Source organism: Nannospalax galili, unplaced genomic scaffold (genome assembly GCF_000622305.1).
Source record: "Nannospalax galili isolate Female #2095 unplaced genomic scaffold, S.galili_v1.0 scaffold449, whole genome shotgun sequence".
NCBI lineage: Eukaryota > Metazoa > Chordata > Mammalia > Rodentia > Spalacidae > Nannospalax > Nannospalax galili.
This window is the reverse complement of record NW_008360312.1, coordinates 1,969,532-1,981,825: the sequence shown is the minus strand read 5'-3', so window position 1 is coordinate 1,981,825 and position 12,294 is coordinate 1,969,532. Positions and strand designations below refer to the sequence as shown.

At 38.3% G+C, this 12,294-nt stretch overlaps 1 protein-coding gene across 4 annotated transcripts in view; it reads left to right on the top strand.

The window, feature by feature from the left end:
- The window catches only part of Pot1 (protection of telomeres 1), a 111,100-nt gene that overhangs the window by 22,072 nt on the left and 76,734 nt on the right, over positions 1-12,294 (top strand). For 3 of the 4 annotated variants that reach the window (XM_008824880.3, XM_008824881.3, XM_029559493.1), the window contains exons 3-4: positions 6,532-6,626; positions 8,663-8,711. In XM_008824880.3, the coding sequence (XP_008823102.1) occupies positions 6,625-6,626; positions 8,663-8,711 (51 nt within the window). In that variant the 5' untranslated portion in view covers positions 6,532-6,624. Of the gene's footprint in view, positions 1-6,531; positions 6,627-8,662; positions 8,712-11,697; positions 11,738-12,294 lie in introns of those variants that run through there. The other variant, XM_017796054.2, reaches the window with a different exon arrangement.

Genomic DNA, 12,294 nt, shown 5'->3' with positions numbered 1-12,294 from the left:
CTACTATTAATGAGTTGGGATTAATCTGGGTCTTAAAGTCCTGTAGTATTGTTTTTATGAAGTTGGGTACACCACAGTTTGGTGAATATATATTCATGATTATAATATCTTCTTGAGTTATTGTTCATTTGATCAGAATGAAGTGGCCCTCTTTGTCTCTTCTGATTAGTTTTAGTTTAGAGTCTATTTTGTCAGATATTAGAATTGCTACACCTGCTTTTCTCTTATTAGTATTTGCTTGGTATTTATTAATGAAAGATGAGTATTAAATCCTGTCATTTTTATTTCTGTTTACACTCTTGATATAACTGTACCTTTCCACAGTTATACCCTCATTGGAATTCTTTCCTCAATCCCTTGGGTATAGTCATTCCTTTCTTCAGCTCTTTGTGTTGCTTCCAGAACTCTCTGAAGGGCTGGTTTTGTGGACATGAATTCCTTCAGCCTATTTTTGTCAAGGAAGACTTTTCTTTCCCCTTCAACTATAATAGACATTTTGTCTGGATATAGTAATCATTTAAAACTGGGAATACTTTGGTCCAGGCTCTTCTGGCTTTAATAGTTTGCATTGAAAAGTCAGCTGTAATCCTAATGAGTTTTCCTTTATATGTGACTTGTTTCTCTTTAGCAGCTTTCAGAATTGTCTCTTTGTTTCATACGTTTAGTGTTTTTACTACGATGTGCCGTGGAGAGTTTCTGTTCTGGTCCTGTCTGTTTGGTGTTCTGTATGCTTCTTATATTTGTATGGGCATGTCTTTAAGTTTGGGAAATTTTCTTCCACAATTCTGTTGAAGATCTGGTCCATGCCATTGTCTTGGGATTCTTCTCCTTCCTGTATGCCTATGATTCGTAAATTTGGTCTTTTTATGGTGTCACACAATTCCTGCATATTCCATTCTTGTGATTTCTTAAATTTTTCACAATTTTTGCTTGAGTGGTCTAGTTCGTCCACTTTGTCTTCCAGCCTTGATACTCTGTTTTCCATTTCATTCATCCTATTGGTGAGGCTTTCTCCTGTTGTTTGTAATTGGCTTACTGAGTGTTTTACTTCCTTCTTCATTTCAGCCTGAGTATTCTTCAATATTTTAAGTTTTCTGAATTCATTCAGAAGTTTTTCCCTATCTTCCTTCAGTTCTTTGATTTCTTTTTTGTGTGGGCTTTAAATTCACTGAATTATTTTATCATGTTTATAATTGTTCTTTTGATTTCCATGTCCTGCATTATCTCTAGGGGGTTCTCATTGTACTCCTGTAGAGGACTATTGGTATTTGGTGGGTATGTTATATTGGTGTTTCATGTTACTATTTTTTCCCTGTGACTTTGACATTTGAATTGCTTTTGTAGTTTCTGATTCTTGTGTGAGACTCAAGCCTTCCTTTGTTGAGTTTAGTTCTGCTTCTCTTTGTAAATTTTGTGTGCCTTTGTGGTTTACTAGCTGGACATGAAAATCTGGTTGGTCTAGGCTTCAGATTCTGTCTTTTGATTTTATATTGGAGTGGCCAAATTGCCAGATTGCTTTTGTCTTCAGGAGTTCCCACAGAGGCCCAATTCAGGTGAGGCTTAGATGTTTTCAGGCTTCCTCCTAAGGTCTGGATCCCTCCAGGAACGATTTTGGCCTGGGGAATTTGGGGGTTGGACTGGCCTGGGAGCCTGGCTCAGGAAAGATGCTGGTCTAGGGCAGCTGGTGGCCATGCCACCAAGAGATGCAAAGGCAGATGGAGCTGGAAGAGGCCCCAAGGCCTCCTGGGGACTGCACTAAGGAGCTGGGTTGGTCTGGATGCAAAGGATCAAGAAGAGGAAAGGTCAGCCCCAGCGCCATAGAAAGAGGCTGGTGGGTGATTCAGGCCCACGGAAGCAGAGGGAGTTGAGGGCATGGCCAGGCCCAGAAGCAGTGCTGCTGGGGCCTAGAGAAGGCATTCAGTTGGTCTGGATGAAAAGAATCAGCTAGCAGTATTGGTTCCCCAGGTGTCTGGGGCCCCAAGACAAGGAATGGGGTAGGGCCCAAACTCCGAGGAGAGAATGGCAGCTGAGATGGGAGGGTGAATGGAGCTGGGGGAGTCAAGGTGCGGAGGGCGCAATGGACTTACCCCACAGAGAGGCCTGCATGTACGAGAGAGGCCTATGGCTTGTCCTGCAGGCCCAGGGAAGCAGAGGGAGGTGAGGGCAGGGCCAGGCCCAGAAGCAGAGCTCCTGGGGCCCAGAGAAGGCACTCTGTTAGTCAGGGAGCAGTATTGGTTCCCCAGGTGTCTGGGGCTCCAAGACAAGGAATGGGGCCAGGCTCAAATTCGGAGGAGAGAATGGCGTTGGAGATGGGAGGGTGAATGGGGCTGGGGGAGTCAAGGCTTGGAGGGCACAATGGACTTACCCCTGAGAGAGGCCTATGGGTAGGAGTCAAGGGTTGGCTTTTTAAAAGACACTGTTGAATCTAGGAAAACTGAAATGAATCAACCTGTGTTCGGACTTATAAAACTCACAATCTCCAGACTAATGGGAATCATTTAGAGGTGGTAATGATAATTATTTGAGGCAAAGTAACATCCTCAGTAACGTATAGCTCTCCCTGGAGCATTTTTTTAAAGCATCAACATTGTAGGTATCTTACTAGTTTTAAAATTTTTTAATTATGAAATTTTCCAAGTTTTCATTTATTAATTGATCAGGGGTTTAAGAAATGTGATCGAATCGCAGAATGCATCTAGAGGTCAGAGGACATTCTGCAGAAGTTGGTTCTCTCCTACTGTATAGGTCCCAGGATCATATTCAAGTTGTCATACTTGAAAGCAAGTACCTTAACCCGCCTCACTGGCCCCTATTATGAAAAATTTTAAACATACAAAACTAGTGAAAGTTATTAATGAATGTCCGTATTTTCATCACCTAACTTAAACAGTATAGTAGGGTTTTCCATCAGAAAAGAACAGATTGGAAGAATATGTTATTAGAGGATAGGCTATTAGTGGCCATCTGAGTGCTGGAGAGGCTAAGAACCCTGTAGCTGTCCAGGCCATGAGGCTAATACCTCAGCAGGCCCAATGTGGTGCCGAAGGCCTGAAGGATTTCTGGAGAGCTGCTGGAAGGCTGAAGAAGTGGGGATAGGATGTCAGCAGAGGATAGCAGCAGCAGCAATAGGATTGACACGTTCACTAGCAAGAATTGAAGGCAGGTAGACAGGCTGCACTGCTTTTGTTTGGGCCTCTTGGATCTCTTTCCATCTGGGTCTAGGCTATAATATGCCACCTACTCTGAGGGAGGGTCTTCTCCCCCAGTTTTTTAAGATTCATTTTTTTATTCGTGTGTGCCTGCATGTGTTTATGTGTACTATATATATGCAGGTGCACACTGAGGCCAGAGGAGTTTATTGATCCCTTGGAACAAGAGTTCCAGATGATACTGAGCTGCCTGGTACGAATACTCACGCAAGAGCAGCAAGCACTCTTAACCCTCCAGCCATCTTCTAAGCCCTTCACATCAATTTTTAATGCAAAATACCAATGCATTTATGTTTATATAAATGTATCTGTATAGCTCTTCTGATTTGAGTATACACAGGCACAATTCCGTTACTACATTTTAAATAATTAAACAGTATTTATTTTATATGATCAGATAGCAAGTCCGCAGCCCTTTTCCCCTTGTGTAATTTGTTTGTTTGTTTTCTTCTCTTAGCATGGGAGCTAAACTAGGGGAATCACTGTGGAAGCTTTATAGTCATTTCAGAACTATCCCACATGATGGAAACTAAAGCAAGGATTGGTGGCACTGGCAGTGGATTGAGTATTGTCCTGGCCCATTTGTATTTTGTGGTGGGTCAGGAACTTGTTTTTCAGTTTTTTGAGTTAACAAAAATTCCCGAAAGACATCTGCTTCCTGTGTTCTGAATTTGAATTTTTAAAAATGAACATCAATTTTTCTTTCTTTTTTCTAAGTTAAGTAAATATTTGAGTAAAAAAACAGCTGTCCTTTGGTACTATGTGTTATTTATAAATTTTGTTAATCCAGTATAGCAGATGTTTGTCTTGTGTTCAATTGACACTATAAGACGCAGTGCCTAGAAAATTAAACCTTGCAACTTTTGTAAGGAAATATCCATTCAGAGTTTTTTTTTTTTTGAAACGGTATGTTAAATTCCATATCCTAAATTATCTAGGGAAACGTTCTGGTAAACCTCTTACATAACAAGTCATCATCTTTAATCATAAAGCACTGTTTTGTTGTTCTAATCAGTGAGCACATAAATCTGTGAACTGTGCAAAGTATTTGACAATATTTGGAGTGTTCTGGTTTTTGCAGGTCAGAGTATTCAATTCCTGACTTCTCCTAGACATGTGTAAAACATCATCTTGAATTTCTTTAAATTCTTAAAATTCTTTTCTCTTCGTAAGATTCTAAATGTCAGTACAATACCTAGTACAATTGAATGGATTGTGGCATTTGTCCAGGTGAATTAAGTAATTGTATCCTTGTTAGGATGAGGGGTGTACTGTTGCAATATATATCCTGGAGAAATGTAAAGGAATACCCATTCACCCCAACTAGAGAAAACAATAGACCAAAGCAAGACTTCTAAGGAAAGCCAGCCTGGCAAACCACTGCGTGAATTGTTACATGCGGATGCATGGGCGATTCACAGCAGCTACTCTGCCGGTAAACCCTATGGGCAGGTACAGAAGTACAGGAAGCTACACTCCCAAAGAGTCCCATTCAGTCAAGAAATTACCACCATCAGATTGTCCTGTGGCATGTCTATTAGTCATTTCTAATTGCCAATTTAGAGGTGCTTTTAAAAGTTTGTAAATAATGCAGAGTAAGTAGAAATAATGTATAGGATAGATCAGGAGAAAGAGATTTTTGTTTGCTACTGGGAGAGGGACATTGTAAGGTAGGTTCTACTAGGAAGAGGCATTTATAACTCTGAAATACAGATAAATTCAGATATTTGTAAATGGAAAAAATATTAGTATGGTCTCTTTGTTTAAAGACTGTATGTGGAACAGCACTAAATGTATAAGAGTCTTAGTTGTCTATCATTGAAAGTATGTAAAAATAGAGAGAAAAGGTCAGCTGCGGGAAAATCACTAAGGGCTGTCAGCACAATGTGTCCTGTGTCTATAAATGTTTATATTGAACTCATTTCTCTTTTAAAAATCTTGGTGTAGTTCCACACTAATCAGGTGTTGTAGGAAAAGAACTATTGAGCTGAACTGTTTGTAGCTCTTTAAATGATAATTTTTTATGAATGTTCAATGTCTATCATTTAGCATTTGTTCTTAAAAGTTTTCTTCATCAGAACATACATACTCATAAAACTTTAGATTATACAGAAAAAACAAAATTTTTTATCTATCACATTTTTTTCTTTTGATTTATTTATGTTCTTATGTGAAATGGTAACAAGGTAGGTGGGTTTTGTGCATTTGTATGTATGTGTGCACACATGTATGCATGCTTTAGGAGAATTTAGAACTGAGAAGCCTGTTTGATTAGGCAGTTGTGTAAATCCTGTTTTCATTTAAATTGCAACTTATTAGTTGGAGGTCAGTTGAAAACAAAGTATATTTTGTGTAAAAATTACTTAATGGGGTATATGTTTATTTTATTCCTTTTTAAAAGTGTTTAGAGCATTACAGAAATAAACATTTCACTGAGAAGGATTTTTTTTTTTTTTTGGTTTTTTTGAGACCAAGTTCCCCTGTAACCACAGCTGGCCTGAAACTTGCCATGTAAACCAGGTTCACCCCCATCTCACAGAGATCTGCCTGCCTCTGCCTTCTGAGAGCTGGAATTAAAGGTGTGTGCCACCACACCCTGCTACCCTAAGATTTTATTGTTAAAATTAGAATAATAGGCCAGGCGTGGTGGTACATGCCTTTAATCCCAGCAGTAGGGAGCCAGCCTGGTCTACATAGTGAGTTCCAGGACAGCTGGTAAAAAAAAAAAAAAAAAAAAAAAAAAAAAAAAAAAAAAAAAAAAAGAATAATAAAATAACGAAATACAATTTGGTAAGATGAAACTGTGTTTATGTTGCAGTTAGTAGAACATAAGAAAAATTGCAAATGAAAAGAGAATAAGGGATACAGAATTTCATGTCCTGAATCAGTACTTCTGTCTGATGTACTGGATACGTATTTGTTTTGTAATAAGGTGGAGATTTTGCACCAATGATATACCTTTCTCCATGTAGTCTCCCAACTCTATTTAAATTCAGTTTTTAATATTGTGAGGTCATTTGCCATCTCATTATAATCATGTAGCTCATTTGCATAAACTGAGACAAATATTGATTATTGAAGTTTCATTCACTAAATCAATGTTTTGTAAATGATGTGGCTACACTGTGACTAGATGTTGAAGGCTTTTAAAGAAGGTAGTGCTTTAAGTCATCAATTCAGCAACCATTAAACAAGTTCAGGATAACCAAGGCTTCCTTTTATATAAGTAATTACAGTTTATAAATATATTTATAAATTTGCATTCATATGTCATTTGGATTTATAAATACGTACTGATTGAAAATATTTTTTTCCTGTGTAGGTCGGCTACAGTTTTCTGTTCTGTCATCAACAAGTAGAGATGATAAACAGTGCATAGTTTTGAAAGCATTTGAAGAGTTTAAACCAACTGTTTATGTAAGTGCAGCTTTTATTCTATAATCATATTATGGTTTTAATTAGTTAAAGTAATTTGCTAGCATAATATGTTTGTAAATTATAGGTAAACCATTTAATCTAACTGAATTGTTTTAGTTGCATGGGGAAGTTGAAATAAAACCATTGAATTGAATGTGCTGAAACAAACAATAGACAAATTAAAAAGAAATAAACTGTACAGACGTATTGCAGTGCACATGTGTATAGGATCCATAAAAATGCTTAATTCAAATAAGGCCACAAGTTTGAGGTTTAAATACCCTCTTCTCCCCTTTCAAAATAATTTACTTACTAAAATTGTCCATAACTGTAATACTGTTTCTAGGGAATAGACAAATTGCCTGATGTAAAGTTCACTTGTAGCTCTGGGGAATGTTTGGTTGTCAGTCTCTTCCTCTGCCTCTGTGATACAAACCTAATCTTGATTAATGAAATTATTCCTTGGAGATGTGAGGAGGTTGCTCCCCTCTTTGGCCCTTTTGGTTTCTAAGTAATTAGAGGATTTTAGGAATATCTCTCCTCCATGTTTGCTCTCCGTTTGGGGTCCAAAGCAGTATACTTTAGAGCAACATCTTCTGAGTCATAGCAGTTAAATGTTTTAAATTTTAAAGAATGCTTTGAAACTAGATTCATGATTTTAAAATGATTCCACATAGAAAAGGAGGGTCCTTTAAGCATGCAGCTATGTGTCTCTCAGTGACAGACATGCATCATAGAGTATGCGTAACAAACTGCGATGGAACCATGCTCCTAGGTGATAAGCCATGAGACCCCCTATTGTATGTGCAGTCCTTTTTTGACTGATGTCCTTTTCAGAGTATTTATTAATGAATCTTATAAAACTACATAGACACTTAAGACCTCATCCTGTTGTTTGCACTACTGTTTACTTACAGGCACTTTTGACATGTATTTAAATTCATTTTAAATTAATCTATTGGGCCCTGTAGTAAAAATGATTTTCTTTCATTTTATTCTTTGTTCTCAGGACCATTCTCTTCACTTCCTTTCCTCCTCGGTCAGGGTTATAGGTGCAGTGGAGCCAAGCTTTGTGCCTGCTGGTCAGCTTGATTTATTAGTAGGCAAAATGGCATTCTAAGTGCTAGGAATGGCCGTTTGATATTAAAAGTAATGAATTTGATTGAAGATGGAGAGATTTGTAGTTATAATGATTACTACTGGGAAAAACTTTGGGGTTGCTTCTATGTGGGGAGAAGAAGTGAATATCAGTTCTAGTTTTCCATTTCTTTTGAACTTAAGGAAGCTTATTCGCATTTGTGCTCTACTGAGAGCTGAACATTGGTGCACTTCAAACTTAGGGACTGTGGGGTTTGATTTTTTTAGTACATTTCCAAATGAAATTATAAACTCACATCTTTTAAATTTTTTTTATTTTTTAAATGTGTTATTTAAATTATTTTTATTTTATGTATATGAGTATTGTCTGTATGTTTGTAAGTACACCTGTGTCATATAAAGCCTGCAAAGGTCAGAATAGGGCATCAGATATCCTAAAACTGGAGGTATGGATGGTTGTTAGCCACCATGTGGATACTGGGATCCAAAGCTGGGTCCTCTCTAAGAGAGGCATGTACTCTTAACTGCTGAGCCATCTCTCCAGCCTCTTACGATTTTTATTTTTTAATTAGCTGTATTTGTGTATCTGAGTGTGGGTTTGTACATTGAGTATAGGTTTCAGCAGAGGCCAGAAGAGGGAATGAGATTCCTTAGAGCTGGTGTTACAGGCCACCATGAGCTGTAGGGCAGGGGTCTTGGAACCTGAACTTGGAGTCCTCTGCAAGAGCAGTGGGTACGCTTCACCTCTGGGGCCCAATATTTTAAGTTTTTAAAAATTTCATTGCACCAAACTTACTCATAACGTGTCACTTTTAACGTGTAATTTATATAGGCCATTGTAATGAATTTAAATATATTAAATATGTAGTTTATTTGAAAGAATGTGATAACATTGGAGGTAACATGCATATAAATAAATAAATTTCCTTTTTTTTCAGGTTTTTTGGTAAATCTGTAAGAGGTCTTTCCACAGAATCGATGTCTTTGGTAAGATGATATTTAATTTACAATACATACAGATACATGCACATCTGCACTCATGTATTAGTCAGGGTTCTCCAAAGAAACAGAACCAATAGAATGAATATGTATAGAGATTTATCAGCTTAGCTCACAGGATAGAGTCTGAGTAGTCCAACAATGGCTGCACCACACTGGAGAGGCTGAGAATCCGTAGTCGCTCAGTCCACAAGGCTGGATGTCTTAGTAGTCCCAATCCGGTGCTGAAGGTCTGACAGATTCCAAAATATCAGCTAGTGTTCAGTCTACAGCAGCAAGATGAACTCACCAGCAGAAGAGAGAAGGCAAGCTGCAAAAAGCCCCGCGATCTCCTCTGCCTTGGTCTTTTATACCGGCTGCCATCAGAGGGTAACGCCCACATTTAGGGTGTGTCTTCTGGCTTTAGATGATCCAATCAAGAAGATCTCTTTCATTTCAGTTAATCTCAGATCCAGTCAAGTTGACACCAAGGATTAGCCATCACAACTCACATTTATACATTTGCTTCATATTTTGATCTGCTTTGTAGTTTGACTTAAAAAAATCACACCAACCAAAGGGAAAACAGAACCTTCACTTTTTTATCTGATGGTATTACACTCTAGTTATATGTTTGCCTGATAATTATTAACATCTAACAGTCTGCATAAGCTGTGCATGCACAAGAAAATTGGAAGAAAAGGTTTTTACTTTATGAAGACCTTTACTTTACCTCCGTAGACCTGGAGATTCGGGTAGTTCTGAGCCCGTTGTGGGTATTGGAACTGAACCTGGGTCCTCTCCAAATGCAGTAACTGTTTCTCACCTTTGAGCCACCTCTCCAGCACCCTGCCTGTATTTTTAGTGTCTATTGGGAAATCAAAGACTTTGATTTTATTTGACAATGACTATGAGAGATTTTAAATTCTGAGCAGTGGTAGATTTAATTTGATTTTTAGGGGAAAGTAACCTATAAAAGGGTTAATGTACTTTACAAAATATGAATTAGCCTAAGAAATTAGTATTTTCTAAAATGGTTATAGATTAATTTCAAATAGTTAACACAGTTGTGAACCTGTACATAGACAAAAGTAAGATAAAAGTGTGTGAACTTGATGAAAAGAGTTTTTCACAAAGCTTACACACTCTAAGTAGGTCAGACGTACATGCACTAAACATTATTTTCCTGAGTATAAGATGCTCATTTTGTACTTTCAGAGTTTTAAAGTGAGTGATACCTTGCAGTTGGTAGCAAGTTGCTTTCAGACTATAAAATAGACTGATTTAAAACTAAACTATAAAGTAGGTGAAAATATGAATTAACATGTATGTGCTATGAAAACATGTCATTTACTATTGATGAAATCTTAGTGTTTTCTTAAATAATTTTCTTAAGAACATATTCTTAAATTACTCATCTGTCTTCAGACTAGAGGCTTGTTCTTATTTCTTTCTATTTTTTGATAAAACACTGACCAAAACCAATGTGATGGTAGCACCCACAGTGGGCTAGGCATCCCTGGGCCTTCCCATGTCACTCAAGTAATCAAGAAGATGCCCCACAGACATGACCACTTGCCATTCCAATGGAGGAAATTCTTCCACACAGGTATGTTAAGTTGACAAATGAATCTGTCCAGCACAAGGCTTTTTCAGAATTCAGGTTTGGAACACTTCTTTTTCTAGCATTGGGAAGGTTTTGTTTTCAGGCAGTGAAGAACACACATTATTCATGTATCACATTCAGGATTTAAAGACATATGACTGATCTGTTTTTAGAATTCAAAGGCCAAACATACAAAGGAACCCCTAAATTCTGTTTTCCATTGTTGAGACAAGGTTTTTCTCCCATGCTGGCCTCATGTTCTGAATGGACCGGAGGATGGTCTTAAACTTCTGCCTCCAACTCCCCAGGGATAGGATTCTAGGCTTAACATCATCAACCCCAGTTCATAGGTACTGCTGGTAGAAGCCAGGCAGGCATTCTGCTGACTGATCTACATCCCTGGTGCTCACACCTAAATTCTTATCCACCCTTATTTTTTTGTTACCTAGGACCAGAACACTCCAATCACTTAGATGTTCAAATATATCAAATTGTTTTTATTTTTTTACAATATTGCTTATCTTATTCTTAGATTTTCATTTAATAAATCTAGTCCTTAAAATGCCTTTTCAAAGATAGTTACATTAAAAAAATTATTTCTACTTTACGTGTATGAGTGTTTTGCCTACATGTCTGTTGTGTGTATCTGTGTGTGCAGTGCCTAAGTCGGCTAGAAGAGGGCATTGAATTACCTGGAACTGGAGTTATGGAGTTATGGATGGTTGTTAGCTGCCATGTGGGTACTGGGAACTGAACCCAGGTCCTCTGCAAGAGCAGCCACTGCTCTTAACCACGGAGCCATCTCTCCAACCTCAGAATTGCTTTCTTAGATACCGTTTAAGTCACCTGCCTCTTTTTATGGTCTGGCTCTTCCATTAGGTCAGGGACTGGTTCATTGTGTTTTGTTCATTCATTTTCTAACTTCCTGAAGAAATGAAGTTAGATAATTGAATTTGTGCCACAGCATGTATTCTTCCCCCCCCCCCCCGCCTTACTCTCACTCTCACTCTGGGTTTTTGTAGTGGAATGAGATCATATGTTTACTTACATGAGTGTGCACTCACAGATATGTATACACATGTGTGCATGTGGGATACGCATGCATGTGCATTTGGATCCCTGAGGTTGATGTCAGGTGTCTTCCTCAATACCTATCCACCTTACATATTGAGGCAAGATGTTCCAGTTGAACCCTAAGTCTCACTAGCCATCTGGCTTCCAGGATCCTCTGTCTCTGCCTCCAGAGTGCTGGGATTGCAGGAGGACTCCCACACCCTCTTAGCATTTCCATGGAGTGGAATCCTAGCTCCCCATGCTTCTGTGGCAAGTCCTTCACCTACCTAGCCATCTCCCAAGACCTGATGTATTTTCTTTCTTCAGGTATATATTGTCTACTGTGCTTGATTTTTGTCCTCTGCTTCTACGTGCTGTAAGTTTTCATTTAACTCATTGTTCAGGATTGCATTTTTGTTGGTGGTTGTTTTTCTTGTTTGCTTGTTATTGTTAGTTTTGGTTCTCGGGATTTAACCTAGAGTCTCCTGCATACTAGTCAGCACTCTGTCACTGAGCTTCATCTTCAGCCCCCATTACTCATATTTCCCTGCCTGATTCCATAACAGACTGTGTCTTAAGCTATCAAGATGTAAGAAAAGTTGTAAATAGGTGTCCTGTATGCTGAATGATTTTTTTTATGATGTCATCAAATTATCTTTAATGTGTTAAAGCATATGTGTCACAAGTCAAGCCTGGTGGGCTTGGGGACCCCAGTGGGTAGAAATCAAGACAGGGGATGCAGAGGTTTATGAGCCAATGCATGTTTATTGTGACTCAAACAGAGCTTATATAGGAATCAGATCTGGAGTAACCAAGGAGTAACCAAGGGATACATCAGTAACAGAAAGTAACCAGGAAATAACCAAGAATACAATATGTTACTGCATTACCTCACCAACCGAAACTCACATGATAGTTACAGTATCCAAGATT